This window comes from Numida meleagris, chromosome 10, assembly GCF_002078875.1.
Source record: "Numida meleagris isolate 19003 breed g44 Domestic line chromosome 10, NumMel1.0, whole genome shotgun sequence".
Taxonomy (NCBI): Eukaryota; Metazoa; Chordata; class Aves; order Galliformes; family Numididae; genus Numida; species Numida meleagris.
In genome coordinates this window covers 16,727,791-16,748,996 of record NC_034418.1, presented here as the reverse complement: position 1 = coordinate 16,748,996, position 21,206 = coordinate 16,727,791, and the positions used below count along the sequence as shown (strand labels likewise).

At 42.3% G+C, this 21,206-nt stretch overlaps 1 protein-coding gene across 4 annotated transcripts in view; it reads right to left on the bottom strand.

Annotated features, from left to right (window-relative positions):
* LOC110404333 (hepatocyte nuclear factor 4-beta-like) overlaps window positions 1-21,206 on the bottom strand; it is a 42,355-nt gene that overhangs the window by 12,383 nt on the left and 8,766 nt on the right. For 2 of the 4 annotated variants that reach the window (XM_021408491.1, XM_021408494.1), the window contains exons 3-9: window positions 19,104-19,214; window positions 15,867-16,095; window positions 11,217-11,412; window positions 10,375-10,521; window positions 9,275-9,402; window positions 2,556-2,760; window positions 721-815 (exon numbers count right to left, since the gene is read on the bottom strand). In XM_021408491.1, coding sequence (XP_021264166.1) covers window positions 721-815; window positions 2,556-2,760; window positions 9,275-9,389 — 415 coding nt within the window. In that variant the 5' untranslated portion in view covers window positions 9,390-9,402; window positions 10,375-10,521; window positions 11,217-11,412; window positions 15,867-16,095; window positions 19,104-19,214. Of the gene's footprint in view, window positions 1-720; window positions 816-2,555; window positions 2,761-9,274; window positions 9,403-10,374; window positions 10,772-11,216; window positions 11,712-15,866; window positions 16,096-19,103; window positions 19,215-21,206 lie in introns of those variants that run through there. The other 2 variants (XM_021408492.1, XM_021408493.1) reach the window with 2 other exon arrangements.

Here is a 21,206-nt window from a genome sequence, read left to right as displayed (position 1 = left end):
TTGAAATGAGTCATTGTGCATCAAGCTGCAATCAATAACGAAGGAATGAGCCAAGGTTTTACAACTTTTACCATCAACCCAATAAAAATCACGCTTTGGATGAAAGAATGGAGCTGATAACCAGATTTCAGCCTTTCCAAACGGTGGAATTTGCTGCATTGGTGATTGGCTCAGTCCTCATCTAGACCTGAGAGCAGCTTTGGTTGGCTAATATTACTTGGAGGACTACTTTTTTCCCAGCTGTGCATTTACTCCATTTCTCCTAAATTAAACCAGCAGGCATTTTAGCTACATCCATGACCTATGCCAAATTGCAAGACACCCTGTTCTCCAGGAAAACAGATGGTCAGGGATTTGGAAAGAGATTCTTGTCATCGTTGGTGAAATCTTATGAATTACCAGAAATGAGTGACAAATTTCCCATTGGTTTCTGTGGAATTGTGATTTCACCCCTTTGGTAAGGGGCGAATTTGGTGGCAATCCCCCTCCCAGTATTGAATCACCTAACGAGAGAAGCCTCCCAGGATGTGCATGAAGCTGTAGTTGAAATTCCCATCTGAAGAGATGGAAAATGGGGTTTTCAGCTGCAACAAGAACCCTCTCACTGAGGAACACATCATCATCTAGGATGAGCGTTGCTGCTTCTCTCCACCATCTCCCACAGATAGAGCAAGGCCAGAGACAGCAGTAGGAGGTTCTGAGCAGCCTCCCTGCACCTACCTTCTTTCTTCATGCCTGCTCTGAAGCACTTCTTCAGCCTGCAGTACCTGCACTGGTTCCTCTTGTCTTTGTCTATCACGCACTGTCGGCTGAACCTGGGAAGAGACGTGAAAGATGGAGCACTGAGGAGCCAAAGGCCTTGCAGGGAATGGGTGGAACCAGTGCAGGCTTGGCCCCATTTCCCATCTTCCCACTGCCAACTGGGCATGCAGCGATTTCAGACCACCCACCCCACAAGGACTGTGATGGTTTTGGCTGCTGAAGTGTGATGGCGACTCAAGTTGGGTTGGTGCCTGGTGGAGTGGGGGACTCCATCTCCCACTTTCAGACAGTTATCGGGTGTCCGGTTTGGACCAACTTGTTAACACTCTCTTACTTTGCATAGAATAAATGCATCGTGGCCCACAAAGCCTTTTGTGTCTATAGTCTACTTTGGAGGTAAGTGGCCTCCACTCTCCTCTTCATCTCAACAGGAGACAGAGGAACTAGTGGTGGCCCAGGTAGTCCAGGCCACTATGGGTGAAGCAATGGAAGAGGAATCTGTTGCACAGAGAGGAGGCAATGCGGGTTGCTCTGGGGCCATCATTAGGTTGTAAAAGCTGAGGCACATTCCCCGGCTGGTAAAAAGCCAAAGGTACAAAAGCCCAAAGACTTTCCAAGGAATTCAAGTCTGTGATAAACAACAGAGCTTTGAGCTGGGCTAAATACAGCTCGGCTCACCAAATAAGGATTCACAGACAGGCGAGCATTTACCATTTGCTTGGCTTACACACTGCGATTCCCCAGGCTGCCAAATGTCGCAGTGATTCATCGATTCCTGGGGAGGGGCAACAATTGTACTCCCAGGAGAGAAAGAGCCAAAATTTCAAAGAAATCAGTAGTAGCTATTCACTCCTCCTGATGGGATCCCACAGCGCATGGGATGGGCACCATGCAGGTGGAGGCTGATATCAGATTGGATGTCTTTTGTGGCTGCTGTGTCCTGGAGTGATAAGTATCCCAGAAGCATTTTGAACAAAGAGAGTGACTTACATTACAAAAATATGGAATGCTTTTAAAGGAGGAAGAACTCTGGAACAAAAAGAAAACTTCCAGGTTTTAATTACAGATTAAAAGGTTGAGGGTGGGTTCGAATTTTTTTCTCTTCCTCCTGTGCTAAAATAAACACCATTTTTCCAAGGCCAACCAAGATAGCTGCTTTATAATTTATAGCATCCTCCCGGAAAAAAAATCTCTCCAATGTATACCTGTGTGCCAAAGTGACTGTGAATCATCACTGGTCCATGCTACATTCTCAGAATAATTGTAAAATAATCAGTGATATGACAGCATACATAGTTCAATGTGTCTGAAAACAAAGATGGAGAAGCTGTGGCGACTCTGGGACTGACGGGTTCTTGGATGCTTGTTGCTTTCATGTTGTTACCAGGAAAATTAAGACTTTGAGAAGAAATCTCTGAAGCTTTGGTCCTTTTCCCCCCTTGGCTTCCCCTTGCTGGTCTGTGATGAGGTTGTGGTGTCACTCCACATCCAGGAGCTGTACTCTTACACAAGCCTCATGACCCTAAGTTTCCCCTGATTCACACCATGACGGTATGAACTCAGGAAATGGATTGGACAGTGTCATAAAAGGTGCCAGCATCCAAAATGATAGGACATAGCTTACTCCTTAGCTCCCTATCTTCTCGCCACAAGCTAAACTGCAGCATTATTGTCAGCATTCACATCACGCTAATTCAACACTGGGGATGGGGACCCCATTGTACGACTTGATCTCCATTCCACTTTGCCTACAGTATCAATAAATGGCATTTATTCATCGAGTGGGCAGGTACCTGCAGGAATAGACATGGTTCTTGCGGACGCTCCTCCTGAAGAAGCCTTTGCAGCCATCGCAGCTGGATGCCCCATAGTGTTTGCCTGTCGCCCGGTCCCCACAGATGGAGCAAAGGGAGCCAATGCCATTGCTGAGCAGGTTGTTGTTGGCTGATTCAGCTGTAATGTTCTCTGCAGGCATTGAACAGCGCCCATTAGCCTCCTCTGTGATGGAAACATCAACAGACAGCAGGTTGGTTTTTGTCAGACAAATCATGCACTGAGCCCGCCCCATATCGGCACGTGCACACACAGTATGTATGGCTGATAAAACCTCCAGATGGAAGCCATGCTGTTCTCAGCCTCAGCTGACACTAGCTCACTTGGCTTTGCTTCTGGGGACTGGTATTTTTCTTTGCCTCAGTGAGCAGGAAGACTTCCAGACTTACAACCCAGTGTGCTCATGAGAACTGAACAATTACTGCTACTTTTCTTGACAGATCACAGAATCATAGAATCATTTGAATTGGAAGAGACCTTTAAAGGCCATCTGGTCCAACTCCCCTGCAATGAACGGGGACACCTACAGCTCCAATAGGTGCTCAGAATCCATTCAGTCTGACCTTGGGTGTCTCCAGGGAAGGGGCACCCACCACATCTTTGGGTAAATTCTTCCAGTGCTTCACCACCCACACTGTAGAAAACTTTTTCCCTGTATCCTATCTAAATCTACCCTCCTTTAGTGTGAAACCATTTCCCCTTGTCCTATCACAACAGACCCTGCTTAAGAGTCTGCCTCCTTCTTTCTTACAGCCCTTTAGATACTGAAAGGTCACTCTCAGGTCTTCCTGATGCAGAGAACCCTCATCTGGATGTGAGATACGTGCTGTTGAGGGATGGAGAGCCATCTCCCAAGTTAGACACCTGAAGAACACGGTCCAAAGCCTGCGCCACAAGAAGCACTGGAAGAAAAATGCCATTAGCTTGAATAAGTTGAAAGCAGAGAAGAGACAGAAGAAACAGAAAAGATGATCTACTCCATGTACGCGATAGAGGTGAAAGAAAGACACCTTGAGGTCACCTCTGAAGCTGGGAGAGAGAGACAGCAGCTCCAACAAGAGTCACTTTGGTTCCCCTAAACGTGGTTCCTCCTCTGCTTTGCCCACTGAAGAAAGCCATTACGTTCCACTGGTTACAGAGGAGCGCAGGAGGATTGACCTTCTAAATCTGGCTAAAATTCTTCTAAAATTATGTCATATGAATGCCCACTGTTTGCACCCACTCATTTGGGACAGGAATAGCTCTGCTTGGGCTGTGTGTATACACTGCTGAAAATTCCCCTTTCAACTTCTCCCTTGGCCTTAACCACCAGACTCACTGCCCTCTTAATCCTCCTAATTCGAGGCACAGTTTGGGCGAAAAAAAAAAGAGAGACACTTGAGAAGATGCAGATGACAGTGTTTACATCTTGCTGAGAGAAGGAATGTTTGTGGAGTCTGTCCTGACCTGAGCACTCACTGCAGGAGGGTTTTGTGAATTTATCACCCCTCTGGGAGCGTGTTCTTTGCTCCAGAGGAGCTGATCTCGTGCTACAGTGACCTAAGGAAGGCTCTGGGACAAGAGTGCTGGGCAAAAAGAACAGCTCAGCTGGTGTTGTATTGAACAATGAGAAAAACGAGAAAATTACATGAAGGGGAGGAATTGGAACTTGATGTGGGCAGTCTAGAGAACGTTTTCTAATGCATAATGCACAAAAATAGCTTTGGGTCATCCTCACAAAACTCATATATATACACACAGAGAGAGAACATTATTTTTGTATGTAAATACACATCAAAAATTTATAGTGAAAATATTTACTATGCAATGAAAATCGCAATAAAAAGCCCCCTTGAAAAGCCAATAAAGCTTGATTATTTTTTTTTTTAATGGGAATTTTGTTAGCCAAGGCTGAGATGAAGACATTTTTAGCAAAGACTTCATAAATGCAAAGCTCAGATTTCCTTCTGCACCCTCGGAAAGACCTTTTCATCTCTATTTCGCCTACTAACACATGGGTGAGCAAGTAACTAGGAGTGAGATGGGAGCAACATGAGAATTAAAAATGATGACGTTGAAATAATTCCTGGGTTGTAATGATAGGAACTGCAATTTACCCGTTCCCATAACCCATATGCAATGCTCCAGCTCTGACATTCTTCAGTAGGTAAGTGCAAACAGATTCCACGTCAGAAGTGCTTTCAGCACTTTACAGAAGTGTAATTCAAATTGATTCTTAGATTTTCTTACACTGATTCTATTTTTAATATTCATTTGATAACTCAGTTTTCAGTAAGCTGTACTGGAATACTCCTTCAAAGGTAGCTGCACTGCTAAACATTTGTGCATCTGTTGCTTCATCTATTATTTTTTGAAGGAATATATGAACAAAAACAAATACACCAAATGTGCTGGATTCCATTTAAAAACTTGCACAATAGAAATAAAGATAAGAAAGCCAATTTTCTCCTCGCTCCACCCATGCTTTCTCTACTGACTTCAGACGAATCAAGCCAAGGTCATACAGTTTGGTTCTCAAATAGACTCTTCATTCTTCAGTTGGGACCAGATTGCAAAATGATGCTGGAAAAGCATTTTCTCACCAGAAAAGTATGGTTCTCCTTTTCCCTGCTTGGGAGTACAACATGTGAGGAACTGTTTGTTAAGTAAGAAATTCATATTCTGGACTTAAACCAGGTACTACTGGAGGCAGAGCCATCAGCTCTGAATAGGTGAGGGCCCATGGAGCCAAATTTTGCCGTCCGTTGTACCCATGAAAGCACAAACAAGGACATAAGCTACAATGCTGGTGGCTCTATGTTCAGGCAGATGTATACCTAACAGTTCAGTCTCTATTAGGTGGCCACATGTCCTGTTCAGCTGAGCTGGATGAGAGTAGAAATTCTAAAAGATAAAAGAAAGCCACAAGCTGGCATGCACATGTTCTTTGTGAGGATTAATTTTAATTACAAAATCCTGTCACCAGTTAATGATGAGTTCCAAATGAGAATTAGCTCAGTAAAACAGAAAAGACACAAACAATATCGTACACATCCAGTGACTTTTGTTTGGGCTTTCAAACCTACCCAGTATTTGGGGAATGTCTGGCTTTTTCCTGAACTAATCACTGCTAAGAAAGGCAGAGGAAAGCCAGGATCCAGGCTAGCACAGTTGCATGCCTGTGAAATCAGCTGAAAACTGTAGGTCGTTTCCTTCAGCTCTAACTGACACAAGCCAAAGCCCTGATCAACACATGATGGAACACATTGTACCTCTCCAGAGGTGTTGCTGCCTGGAGTTCAGCACTGAGATGTCCAAATGGATCTGGCTCACAGCATCTGAACCAAGCTTGCAACTGTCCTCACCACCCAGGGTAGAGATGCTCAGAGATGGATCAGTTATAGATGTTCACTGCCGTGACACAACAGAACAACTCCTAACCCATGCCAACACAGTATCTCTGACATTTCTACTGGCATGGTGCAAATGAGGATGTTCTCCAAGCAAAGAACATAAGTCATCTTGCCACAGATTGGGTCCCAAGCTGAGCTGAAGACCTGTCGTTGTCACTAGGTTCCTCATTAGGATCATCCCTGAAGTTTCAGCTGCATGCCTTTTGTGAGCTATGGGTTGATGGTTGGACTAGATGATCTTAGTGGTCTTTCCAACTTTAATGACTCTATGATTCTATGTATGACCAACATGCAGCAGAGGAACCATAGCCTAACTGGATTGTTGGATTTGATGATTTAAGGGTCTTTTCCAACCTAAACGATTCTATGCTTCTACCTAGCCATGATGAGAGTATCCCAGTGTCTTTGTCAGCTTTGGGACCAATCAAACTTGCAACAAGAACGCATATAACTTCTTGTTATGTACTGCACCAGCATGTGAGTCATTACCAAACAAGGATTGCAATGAAGATGACAAATTTTATAATGATAAAAAATAATAGTGAGGATGGTCTCACACCACTGGGGAATGGTAAATGTCTTCCACGCAGAGTTGGAGCTCAGGATGATACCTGACCCCTCAGACCTCTTTGCTGCTTTTCCTTTCAGTTATACTACTGGTTGCTAATCTCTTCAAGACAATCTCTTCCTCTTCTCATTGCACATTCCCCACCTTACAGTGCTTCCCAGATATTGCTTCTGTGCATCCAGAAATCCAAGCCAGTCTTGGCTCATGGTTCTGATCATTTGCACTTTCTAATGGGCAAATGATCTTTGATGGCTTTTTCATGGTTTGAGCTGGGTCAGGGTGCAGTGGGGTTGGGAACGGGGTTTTGCCAACATTTTGCCAAATTCCCAAGTTTCAGTGTGGTGTCTGAGTGCTGAGAAAGGAAAACAAGCGCTACTGTGGGAGAAAATGTTCACTGACACTCAACTAAAGAATTAGTGCAATATTTTAATATTGCTTCATATTTTAAGCAAGATGACAACTCTGACAAGAGCATAAGGAAATGGGTATTAGCAGCACATAAAAACCAAGTGAGAACATGGCTTGCAATGCCAGCCAAGGTAAAGGAAATGAGTTTGTACCAAATGGCAACTTTTCTGCAGTTACAACACGTATTTCATAAAGGAAAGAAAGGATTAACATTGATCGTCATTGATTTCCTTTCACTTTTCTTTCTGTTTAAAACAGACAGTTTTTAAAACTTCCCCTCTACTCCCATAATGGATTCTACTCTTCATTTTGAACTAGTGTTTGGCAAATTATGACCTAGTTAGGGGTGGAAAATTCAAAATATATCTAGGCAAATCTCAGAACTGTAACTTCCTGAATCAGAAAGCTTAGTCACCGAATCAGTCCACATCATTAATCAACCGCAAATTTTGATGAAATAGTATTCCAAAGAAGAAAATCGTTGTTTTTAAGAACGCATTGCCTTATTTGAAAATATTCTATTTTTCACTTTCACATCACTCAGAACGTAAGAAACAGTTCTGATACCACTAAAATACATGTGGCACCCCATCCTGTTCAAGTTTATATACACAATAAAATTGCAGTTAGGTTTAGTAAAGGAAATAAAGAATAATTTCACTCAATGAGAAAGATTTTAAAATACATCCATTACATTTTTAAAAATATCTAAAAGGAGATTATTTTTTGATTCCAACAATTTGAAAATATTTCTGAATCTCTATGAACTTCCGTTTTGGGTTATCTACAGGAGATGACTTGGTTGGTTAGCAGTATATTTCCATGCATGGACATCTGAGGTCTTTTTTCAAGTTATTTTTACAAACTGTAGAAGAGGACACTTACCCAAGACAAACAAGCTAATTTCAAAACAGCTAGTTCCTGAGAGAACCAGTTACTCATTAACAGCTAAACAAATAACCCAACACTGATCTAGATAAACTTCAGAAAGACTCAGCCTGTCAGTTCTACTGAATGAAAAAACATAAAGAGCCCCTATCTGGTTTTGGTAGTTAATTTGAAGAATTATATTGTATTTTGAGGAAATTTATACCACTCTAAAAAATAAAAAGTATCGTGTTGTTCAGCAGTGAGTGGTAAAGTGAAATAACTGTGTTAAATATCATTTTTGGAGTAGAGTGGTGCCTCAAAACCTTTCCACAAAACCAAGAAATAAAATAAGTATCTGGCAAAAAAAAAAAAAAAGAGAGAGAGAGAGAGAAAATAGTAATAATAAAAAGAAAAATCCTATTTAGGGACAGAAAGAGCTTTTCTTGAAGTCAATTTTAAATTCAAAATTCTTCAGGCCATATATTCTATGTCCCACAATAATAATAACTCTAAACATTTTATGTTGTAGACAACAGTCCTTCAGAAATGTTGATTATTTTTTGATGAGTCAACTGATGAGAAAATGTGAGACCATAAAAATCCCATCTCCATTTCACTAAGCTTCTTAACAACTTAAACGAAATATCGCCAAAACTCCTCAAAGGCATCGCTAACGTTAGAATCTCATTCAGTTACATGATTGGTTTTACGCTGTATGACTTAAATGCCCTCTGCTTTTCAGGTGGTGAACAGTTAATGTCATAGAATAGTGTTTAATTTAGAATACCTTTGACTACTCAAATCCCAAATATCACACAATACACTTTAATTCTGTGAATAAAGTGAAAGTCTTTCTGTATAAAACTTAATGAATCCCAACCACGTTCTTCATGTGTCCTAAGAGCTTATAGACAATCTTGATAACAAGGAAAAAAAATAAGTCAAGTGATCCTTTGGATATTGCTTCTTGATCTATATGCCTATGAAGGAGTTAAATCGGACACATGGTGTATTGTGTGAACAGCCTTGCGGATGGTATTTTTTTTCCCAATAGATAAATATGAACCCAAGTCATATACAGGATTGAAACATAAATTTTAAGGCAGAAATAGTGATAATAACTTTTTGCATAACTCATGTAGGGAGACAAATGCGTGGTGTGTCATCAAGAGCTCCACCGGCATTTGCAATATCTTATGGGTTCTTCAGGACACGATGCTTGGCACACTGAGGAAGGGAATAACCCCAAAAGGACTAGGAAGTGAAGCCGTCCCATTTCAGCCCAAACATAACTGCCGATGCAAGTGAAGTTGGAAGGTCAGCTGCTTAAATACAACCTCTTCACCCTTTGCCCCACACCTCCTACCTGCCTGCCCTAGGCATTCAGCTTTTTAACAAAGGCGGTAGAGGTTATTAGAGAGGAAACGAACAGAAATCTCACCAGTGTTGTTTGGAAGAACCCGAAGGTTTTCAAATTCTAGCATGGTATAAGAGGAGTCCAGGGAGTCGACGTAATCTGGCATATCCATGTCCATGATGGACTGACACAGCTTCATTATTACTTGTCAACTGCAAGGGAAGTGGCAAAAACAGCCCCACTGTCAATCACGGCCAAGTTTTCCTCTGCAAAGAGAGACACCCCGGCCCTTGCCGTGACAAATCATTACCCAGCTCTGCCCGCAGTCCCCTCCCCGTGCCAGCAGAGAAGGGACGAAGCCTTTCCTTCTTGCTCGTAGTCCCCTCCCTTCCCGGGGTGCATCTGTGCTCTCAGTCCTGATAATATGATGTAGATAAGGCCTAGACTCAAACAACTTGGATTGCATCTTTGGGTCAATACAGCCCAGTTTATGGCCGTTCCTGTGCAAACATTTTGAAAAGGGCTGCGGGGAGGCGTTCACATATGCGCTGCTTTTCCTGCGCCACTGCAATGTCACCTTGCTTGGCTACCAGCCCTTGGGAAAAGATTGAGTGATGGCACCAGGAGCTGCTGAAGCCATGAGTCAGTGTCACCACTGGCTGATGACCGTTAAGATAGATTGGTGTTCAGAGCTTGAGGCATTGCCAAGAGAACATGGATCACATCCCGAGGTACGACTGGAAGGGGAAAATGTGGGGTCATTACAGCCAGCAGCATGCTTTCACCCTGCCCCACACACAGAGGAGAGGTGATTTCTCCCACCAGCCCCTGTTTCTTCATCCTCCTGGCTCCAGGCAGCCCAATTTCTCAAAACTCCCACTGAGCTACAGTTGCAAGTTGCTGGGGCGGAAGATTTCAAGTGATGACAAACGTCGAAATGGAAAAGGCTGGAAAGAACCAGGCAGACTCCCTCACAGATGTGTGGTGCTGCATTTCACGTTGACTTATGTTTTCCTTTCCTGGGAAAGGCCCGTATTATGGAAGTACAAGTCCAGCTTTTCCCCAGGGACTCTGCTGTTGGGTTTTTAATTTACCAAATTATGCACAACATTTTTTTTCACTGTGAGTTGTATCACAAAAGACTGGAAATAAAACACAGCCATGAATTTCCCCCAGAACTGTACCTTGAAGTGGTTGGTTTACTCCTGGATTCATCCTCCAGATGCCTTCCCCGACATTACAGTTCCCTCCCCAGTGACGTTGTTGTGTGTCAGAGAGCCTTTCCTTTCCATGAGCTGTTCTGCGAGATCCAGTTCAACGTCCTGTTGCACCTAGGGGAAAGAAGTCTTGAGAAACAGGGAAATGCATTGCCAGAAAAAAGAGCTTGCCAGACGGCCTGAACTCTCACTGAACCACAGATCAGGGCGGCCCCATGTATCCTAGCAAAGTCCAAATAGGAAGAAATATGCCAAAATTGAGTTTTAAAATGTATCAGATATACACAAATTGATTTCATCTACACAGTCTTCATTCTACATGTGGGCAGCCAGGATTTGTCCACATCCTGGGGACTTACTTACAGTAGACTTTGCAATGGGTTAACTCTAGATGGGCTTTTCCCCAATAAAGATTGGGTGCAGGAACACTTACCTTTCTTTTCTTATCATTTCTGGGGCATAAAATAATTTCATGTGCCATAGATACTTTTTCCTTCTTTCCTTTTTTAAGTATGTGTTGTAACCAGTGGTGCACAAATGACTCCTTGGTTAGATAAGACGTTATGTTTTTACCTTGGACTATGTCCCCAGGCTTTCAGTAATGCCAGCATCAGCTAAGTTAGCATCTGATTAGTTATTCTTGCCTCTTACTCAATGTCATCCTTGATTATGCCTACTAATCTGGCACATCTTTTTGAACTGAGCTATGGGCACAATCCTGCCTGATTCTCAGCACTCTGCTACCATTGCAGCCAAGGAAGAAGACTCAGATTTCTGCAGATCCAGGGGGCTTTGTACGGGTTACTCACCATTAAAACAGTCATTCACCATGCTTTTGGCCATCCAAGACACAGAGAGAGGATGTTGGGGCTCCTACCCTGATATCAACAGTTGGTAGGTTTAGAAATGCCTCGATGTTCTCAGTTTCTTAGTCCAAAGTTACAGAGTTACGGCTCTTTTCCAAAGAAAGCTTGGCAGTGAGGATGTGCTTGAGCACTTCTTGTTCTGGGAACAACAAAAGGGCATTGGGAAAGAGAAAAGGTTATAGAGCAAAATTCACAGTTCAGGACCAGACTCTCAACGTCACAGCCATACTGTTAATCAGGACTGACTTTGTTATGGAAGGTGGTGTTGGAGCGATGCAATGCCGCTTTTCTATCCATTACAAACAGATGTCAGCACCCTGTTCCAAACCACACCACCAGCCCTGAAGAATACTGAAACTCTGCTGAGGAGTGAGCAGTTTCTTCTTTTTCCTTTCCTCATTTTCTTGCTTCACTTTCTGAGTTACAGCTGCACTTTCACTGCTATCAACACAAGGACAGGAATGAGTTTAATTGTATTATATACACTGCAGCAAGGACAGAGGGCAAGCTCTAACAAATACATGGTCACTATGAGACAACGCACTTATTCCTAGGAATAAAATCAGATGCCTTTGGGAGAGCTTATTAGTCAAGATGAAGTACAGAAAAAATAAGAAATCCTTGACTAATGAGGTAAGAATACAAGCTAACAAGAACACGCTGTCAGAAGCAGCATTTCTTTGGCAAGATAAGCAGTGGGAGATGTGTGTAGGCTTTTGGCTCAAAAGTTGAAGAGTTTTCTGTTTTCGTTCTTAGAAACACATTGAAAACCCTTATCACTGATTTCTCCACTTGAAAAGTGGCAATAATTGTATTCTCTCCTTCCCTTGCAAGGGTTTTTGAGTAGGAATTCACCAGTACTTGGGTGGTTCTCAGATACTAGAAGTGATGGTAGATGTAACATTACATATATGGTGAGAGGGTGGCTGGGTACAAACAATAACTGAAAGACTGAAGCCAGTAAGGCCTTTTCTCTGACTGAAGTATAATTAGAACCAGTATGCTGCTGGGATTATAAACAGTGTGAAATCATATCATTAGCATATGATTACAAGTGCAAACAGCAAATTCATCCAGACCAGATGTCTAATAAATCAGTTCCCTCCTTTCTTATGGTATATGACAGCAAATCATACTTGTGATACAGTTAACAAGAGATATACTAGAATCTCTCTTGACTTATGTCCTTATATTTACAATAATAAGTAAGTATTTCTTATGATGATTAACAGTTTCATGGCACTTACATTTTTATAGTGAGGGGCTGCTTGTTCTTCCAGCAGTATTACCTAAATTGCTCATTAAGTAGTATATCAACTTTCTTGGCTAGCATCTTTCTGCTTTTCCAAAAAGCATCAGGGCAACTCATTCATTGTGCGTTTAAAAATCTGGACAGCAGATACCCTGGGGTTGTCAGTGTCACCACAGCCTAAACTGAAGGTCGAAGGGCTGAACTGACCATGGAGGATGCTCATGAGGCTTAAGGTTGACAGTTATTGAGATGAGGTTTCTGTTTTCTTACTCTTGATCATATTTGGAGGAGGAAGTGCAGAGAAGTCTCCCCAAGGTTTCCTTCCTTCACAGTGCAAACTTGCACTCCTCATTTGGGGATGCTGGGCTCTACATAGCCCAGTGGACAGGTTGCTCACTTCTCAAGACAGTCTCTCAATGCTGTAGCCCCCAGTTAATACCATTTTCTTTGAAGTTAATGGCAATCACCCAACTAACCTACACATTCACCCAGAAAAAGTTTGCCAGAACCCTCAGTAAATTTTGGGCTTGACTTGGTGGCAGTTTTGCATTAACACTCATTTCATCCCCTGCCAGAAACCCATGGACATGAAAGAGATCCTTTGATGTCCAAACCCCATAAATTTGGGGTTGTTTAGAGACAGACCGAATTTCTAGAGCAGGGCCAATGATCAGCCAATGAGTCACATCCTACGGCAGTGAACAAAGCCTGAGTTAGGACATGCACTTTTCTCCAAAATGACTTGACAGCATCTACGGGCAGGATGGTATTAACCAACCAGTCCTATTCAAGTCCCCATGATGGACCTAGATGTGATGGACAGTGCTGTGATGGACATGGGATAACCTTACATGTCATGTAGGAGGATGCCCTCTCTGAAGGAGAAACAGTGACATGGAAGGCATCACTTTTTGGGTAAAATGGAAAGTTAAGCAAACTTTGATCACTATGCTGAAGTACTTCCTTTAAGATCATTGAAAAATCTTTTTTTTTTTTTTTTTTAAAAAAAAAAGACTTTCCTGGGTTTGGGTGCATTTATGGAATCTAGTCTTTACAAACCATCAAAAATACGTCACAAAGACCCTGCTCCCAGACAGGTCAGTGGATTAATGGAATTCCCAGTTATTTCTGTGATGTACTAACTGTTCAACGCAGATGAAACCTGAGCTGGATTTGGGAAATAAATCTGAGATGTTTCATATTCTTCCAGCAACCAAAGGTTAATTTGATAGTTTGTTCTTTCCAAGAGCATATCACGTTCATTCTTGGCTACGGTGCATTTGGCCAAGGCCAGAACTTCAGAAGCGCTAAGTGCTCATTTAGGTTTCTAAATGAAACAATCTGACCTTCAGATCTGTTGAGAAACTCCCACTGGGAATAAAGACTGGATTTGCAGATGTCTTCATGTAGCCACAGGCCATTTGTTTCTTGGAAATAAATCTCCTGTTTTGGACACCTGAGTAAAATCTGATTTCATAGTCTGCTTGGAGTATCCTGGGCTCTAACTCTCTTTGCAAACTTGTCTCTTTTTGGTGAACACTTCACAGCAAATACCCGATACCTACATGCAGCAGACTGAATTTCTGTTCTTTGTTTGTTTGTCTTTTTATGTTAGGCTTAGAGAACTATTGGATTGCAGCCCCCTTCTGTCGAAGGGGAGCTATAAGAAAGAAGGGGACAGACTCTTTAGCAGGGTCTGTTGTGATAGGACAAGGAGAAATGGTTTCACACTAAAAGTGGAGAGATTTAGATAGGAAATAAGGAAGAAGTTTTTTACAATAAGTGCGGTGAGGCACTGGCACAGCTTGCTGAGAGAGGTGGTAGATGCCCCACCCCTGCAGGCAGCCAAGGTGAGGCTGGACAGGACTTTGAGCACCTGATGGAGCTGTAGGTGTCCCTGTTCATTGCAGGGGAGTTGGACCAGATGACCTGCAAGGGTTCCTTCCAACTGACACGATTCTATGAAATCTTGCCCCAGCAACACGTAGCATCAGTATGGAGTCTGTGCTTTCCAACTACTGGGATCACTCTACCACCCAATTTCAGATCACTGTCTACTGCACACAACAACTTAGTTCTCCTAATTTTCACTTTGACTGAGGTCTCATATCTAGATTGGAAACATTGGTACCTCTGCAGCAAGTAAAGAAAGATTGGCAAGTCCAAAAGGTGATTCATCTCAACCTAAGACAGGTCTCCAAGGGACTGGGGATGAATGGAATGATGATGCCAATCTCTTTAAATAGAGTTCATGTGGAGCATCGATGACTTACTCTCAACATGCAATTTTTACAGAAGATAAAGTAACAAAAGCTTGCGTAGAGGAAACAGACCTGGGGGTGTTGGTCGATGCTTGGCTGAGCATGAGCCAGCAGGCCAAGAAGGCCAATGGCATCCTGGCTTGTATCAGAAATAGTGTTGCCAGTAGGAGTAGGGAAGTAATTGTCCTTCTTTACTCAGCACTGGTGAGGCCACACCTCAAGTACTGAGTCCAGTTTTGGGCCCCTCACTCCAAGAAAGACATTGAGGCCTTGGAGTGTGTTCAGAGGAGGCCAACAAAGCTGGTGAGGGGTCTGGAGCACAGGCCCTATGAGGAGCGGCTGAGGGAGCTGGGATTGCTCAGTCTGGAGAAGAGGAGGCTCAGGGGAGACCTTATCGCTCTCTACAACTACCTGAAGGGAGGCTGTAGTGAGCTGGGGGTCAGCCTCTTCTCTCTTGTAACTGGTGACAGGACGAGGGGAAATGGCCTCAAGTTGCGCCAGGGGAGATTTAGGCTGGACATTAGGAAACACTACTTTTCTGAAAGAGTGGTCAGGCGCTGGAATGGGCTGCCCTGGGAGGTTGTTGAGTCACCATTCTGGAGGTGTTCAAGAAACGTTTAGATATAGCACTGAGAGACATGGTTTAGTGGGGTTGTTGTTGGTAGGTGGATGGTTGGACTGGATGATCTTGTAGGTCTTTTCCAACCTAGCTAATTCTATGATTCTATGAAAAAGATTAATTCCCTCCTGACAACAGAGAACACAGAATCATTAAGGCTGGAAAAGATCACAAAGATCATCTTGTCCAACCATCAAACCTTCGCCACCGCGCTCACTAACCACGTCACTCAGTGATATATCTATCCTTTTCTTAAAGACCTTCAGGGATAGTGTCCCCACCACTTCCCTGGGCAGCCTGTTCCAACACCTCACCACAGCCGTACAGCACACATAGCCATCATGAACTACACTGGATTCCTTGGCTGTGGGTGACGCTGGCCTCTGACTAAAGAAAATACACATGCCTGAACCAGGGCTGGCAGCCGGAGAGAAGAGCCAGGGATAGGAAAGCAACATTACCTAATCTGCTGCTGCTCAGAGCAGGCACAGGACTCCTCTGGAGAGTGCTGCTGTCTGTGGGCAAGGTTTTGGCTTTACTTGCTGAAAACGGCATGCCATTAGTCAGGAGTAACCAACCCTGAAAAGTGTATTTGTTGTGACTCCCATCTCCCCTGCGAACGACATTCCTGCTGCTTCGAGCTTTTTCGGTTGCAGTGTTGACACTTCTTCAGATCTGTCATTAGCTCAGCTGAAGGGAAAACAGAAACACGATTCAGGCCCCAGACCCAATGTGGGAGGTTAGGAGCACAAATTCTCACTTCACACTGAAAGCATGATGAGTGTTTTACATTACTGTTGCTCATTCTATTTTAGGGGATGCCTTCATTATTTTATAAGACCTTTGCCATCATATAAAGTAATTTTTAATGTAATCTAACAAATTATTATTATTAAAATTAATTTTTTTCACATTACCAAGAATTAGTCCGGGACTTCTTAGATTTTTTTCCTGCACCTTATGAATATCTACCTCTGTTCTTATGGTGTTTGGCTATTTTGCTGGTTTTCTTTTGTATTTTCAGACTTCTATGGTGAAATCTAGATCTAGAGATTTGAGGGTTCAAATCTCTAGACCAGCTTTTTCTGGTCGTAAGTTGTTGATCCCATCCCCTCTTTATCTTCATACTGCATTTTCATTACATGAGACAAAGATCAATAGAATTTGGCTCAGATCCAGAGAAGAGTCAAGAACAAGAGCTGATCTGTGGCTGCGTTCACCCGAATCATCATCTGCGCTCCAGTAAACATACGAGCCGAAAGCAAGTTGCCTACCTGAGAAATCATGCAGCATTTCTAGGGAGTGGTTTTGGTTTCTCTTCTTGGCCTCTAGATTTTCTAGCTTTGTCATTTTGCAGACAAATTAATAGTTTAGAACAAACGTGGAATTCCTCCAAATTACTCCTTTCCATGTTCTTTCATAAGAAAACATTCAGCAACATCATTTTTCCTCTTTGTGACTGTAGTTTCCCTTCCCTCCTCATTTTTTACTACCTCACTCATCTGACAGTGAGGTTATTTTATCTGGGCGGGGGAAATCTGGGAGTGTTAATGGATAACATCAAAGAGAAGGGCCAAAAATAAAAATGAGAAAAATCATTATAAAATATAGTTTAATCTAGAAAACTGGACAACAGGAGCAGATCATATTTTTAAAACAGAATGAGGAAATCCAATGGTCCCTAGGAATCAGTGTCTCTCCCCCTCTATGGCCATGCATCCAGAAGTAGTCATTATAATCCATTTGTCTCAGACAGACGTTGAAAGATAGAAGGTTATAATTATCAGCACATATTTAATTTAGCAGTGTCATTCAGTAGTATCCTGTGGTTTCTTCATAAACCAAAGCTCCAGGAAATACTACTGACACTCCAGTGAATGCTGGGAAGAAATGCTGGTATCAATTAAGTGCATATTTGTAACTCTACAGTCTTTAGACTTCTCCAGTACACCCACCCACTCTATTGAACCATCAGCCCTACAACCCATGAGGACTTATCCTTTTTCTTATTTCACAGAATTATAGAATTGTTTGAGATGGAAGGGACCTTCAAAGGTCATCTTGTCCAACTCATAGAATCTTTTGAGTAAATTTCTATTTCTAGAAAGAATATTTTTTAAAAAATGCCTTAGCGACTGTGAAGAAATCTGATATAATGTAGTGATTCAACAACAGCCTTAAATCAAGAAGCCATTGTTCCTCAGAGCCAATGAGTACTAGACACATCTTGCTCAACCCTTGACATTTCAGGATTACTGCATTTCTCTATAGGTGGTTATGTTCTGCCTTCTTCATCCAAACTGAGAAGCTATTTTAGAAGTATTTGGGACAAATTCAGACAGATTTTCTTACTAAAAGATTCTTCCACAAGAAAAAAAAAGTGTTAAGTAAACATACTGACGTGTTGGAAAGATGCTTTTTATGACTTTAAACTGGAGAAATTATTGTAAACATTAAGCTATATTTTCCCCATAATATAACATTTTTGAATACTTCATTCTCTTCTGGACTGCCTTACTCATAATTGCTGCTCTCTTAGACTGGTGGGCATAGTAAAAGGAAGTGTTTACTGAGTGACAAATACGTTCATATACAAGACTCCTGGCTTTGCAGATGTTTTCAGGAAGCTATAACCCCTGATAAATCTTCACAGACCACTGAGATGAATAATATTTGTGGATGCATTTTTGAGGCTACCAAACTAGAGAGGTATTTGTGGCTCTGGGCTTTACCACTCACACAGAAAATTATGTTTTCCTTACATCCGTCATATAGGATATATTTTGCCATATGTCTTTAATTAGGCCAATTTCATCTTATAAAGGCTATGTGAAATCAAATGAATTAGTTAGAAAATGGAGTTAACCATTGAAATCCAGTGTCAAAATACACATTTTAACAAATGCTCCGAATCCAAGTTCACACTACATGTTGCATGCGTTCAAAAATTGTTCGAATCTAGCCTAAATCATATCTCAAAGGACATGAGGCAAGTTGCACAGAAGCCTTCATTTCAACAAAACGACCTCATGAACCCAAAGTGAGTTTCTCTATCTTCTACCTCTAATGAGCAAAGTTCTTCCTAATTTGGAGATTTGAGCTCCTTTAGAAGAGCACGCTTACCTAAGAGAATTTGTTGGCCATGATTTCACAGTGCGAACACTAAAGTGAGCATTCCTATCAATTCAAATTGGATCCAGTGTGGCTATAGCTACAGTCCAACTGGCTAAAGCCAGTTTTGGAAGACTGCAGAGGAGGAATACCACCTCCATTCTTCTGGCTGTACTGGGAAAGGGATTTCTTTTTGTTATGATGACTGTGACTGCAATGATTTAGATCAAACCAAACACAGAACATCGCACAGCACCCTCCAGCCAGTTCACTGACTCAAACCCAGCCATCTGCAAGCTTCCAGATGCTGAAGTTATTGTCAGACTGAATAATTTCATGACCATTTGCCTTCTCATTAGAAAGTAAGATTGGGAGGGAGAGTTATAATTATGTTTCACACCGAATTTCTGAACACCAACAATGATTCAGAAAATGATTCTGTCGACCCTGCAGCCTGTGCTACTGATCTTTGAGTAGCAGGACACAAAAAAAGCCATTTTTCTGCTTTCTCCTTTCTCTCTGCTCAGTTTGCTCATGCATTTGTTCACTCTAACAAACAGTTCCTAGAAAACCCAGTGCTTGCTTACCTTGACAGTCAGAGCAGTTATCCCTTAGCTGTTGGTAGTTGTGTTTGTGCAACAGTAATCCCAAGGGGAAGCTTTCATCAGACTCCCAGATTCAGTGTCACTGGGTTACCCCTGTAAAGCAGAAATGCATTCCAAATTAAAAACAAACAGACAACAACAAAACAGCAGTGGCATTTACAATATTTTTGAAAGAGAAAGGAGAGCATATATATCATATTACAGTATTAGGATATTGCAATACTTAGAGGATTATCCAGCAGCATATATAAGGACACATGCACATTAAAAATATGTATGTATGTATGTATGTATGTATACATATATATAGTACAGATGCTTTCCTGCTCAGCCTACTGTAGGAAACCTGCTTTAAGCAGTGGGATTGGACTCAATGATCTCTGGAGGTCCCCTTCTAGTGATTGGCAACCCAGCCCATGAGAGGGGGTTGGAACTAAATAATCTTTGAGGTCCCTTCCAACACAAGCCACTCTATAATTCTACAATTCCAACTCCTACATGTCTATTGTTCTATTATTCTATATGTGCATGTATGCAAATACACACATGGGATGTGTGTACTTCTGCTCAGAGCAGAAGGGACAGGGAAGCCTTCCATCCCCCTTCGCCCTGCTCTGGGTTAATCCTGTGGCTCCCCTGCAGGTGCTGATGAGCCAAACCCAGTAACGAGCTTGCCATACCTGTCCTTTTATTTATTGCCTAACATGCATCGATTCTGCCTCCTTATGTTACATTTTGAAAGAGAGAAGGAAAAAATAATGGAGGAAAAAGAAGTAATGGATAAATTGAAGTTTTTCACCAACTCCAGGAATAATTCCTTGCAGGAGCCTATGCGTAAGGGGAAGAGGAGGCAGGATTTGTGTTAATGGGATGATCTGCGTGGACATAGCTGAAGTGCAATGCCAAGTAATGTGCTCAGATTCCCAGTACTACAACTATTTTTCCACTACCATGTGGAAGAAGCTGACCTCTGTCCTTCTTTATTTTTGAGATATTTGCAGTGGTGGTGGGGAACTATCTTAAATCCTGGAGGAGCTCTCAAACCCAGGTTTCATTCCTCATTTCAGTTATGTTTAGAGCACAACATGGGTTTGTTATTCTCTGTCCCTTGCTGAAATAGGTCAGTGTGGCCTCTCTAGCTAAAAGCTACCTGGCAATTATACTTTGCTCCAGGCTAAAATTCTGCATAAAAAAACACAGACGGAATATTAGCCCAGGGAAAAGGTTCTTATTTATATTCCAGCAGCACTTAGGGGCTAGATGCTTCTAGACCAGGTGCTGTTCAGAAATGCGGTAAGAAACAGTCCTTCCTTACAGCAAATAAAGCAGAAAGAAGGTGGGAAGTAAAACTGAAAGTGAAGCAAGTTGTCCGGGATGAAAGCAGAGGCCAGATCTGCAGATGTGCTCAGCCCCAGATAGTGCCTTTCCCACTAAATCAACCACTGCATTTTGACACACTCCTGAATTCGTATCTCACAGTGTGGGAGAAAGTATAATCATGCATGTAATTGTTTTAACTTAAAGAGGCACCAGGGAGTTGATTCACAGCACTGATTCATTTATGCAAAAGAAGAAAGACCACGGCATGCACAGAAAAAAATTTAGCACCGTCTCACCAGCCAAGAAGCTGTCCACAAGTTTAGACAAAGTGAAACAACGTCACTATGGCCTGAAATCCATCTAGTTTGGCCAAAAATACATTGACACATACAGAAGATAAAGATAAAAGAACATATCAGCGTTTTCATGGTTTTATAAAATATATCATCCTACCATCTCTATTCTGTTCCATGTTGGGCATTAGGAAAAATTTCTTCTCAGAAAGGGTGGTCAGGCATTGGCACAGGCTGCCCAGGGAGGTGGTGGAGTCAGTGTCCCTGGAGGTGTTCAGGCTCTGTGGAGATGTGGCACTGAGGGGTCACGGTCAGTGGGCATGGTGGGGGTGAGCTGAGGCTGGACTGGGTTGGACCTTGGAGGTCTTTTCCAGTCTTAGTGATTCTATGATTCAGTGATTCTATCTTTCTCCAGGACAGCTCCAGCATCTCTGCTTGCTTCTAGTTAGGACTTTGTAACTTAAGTTTGCCC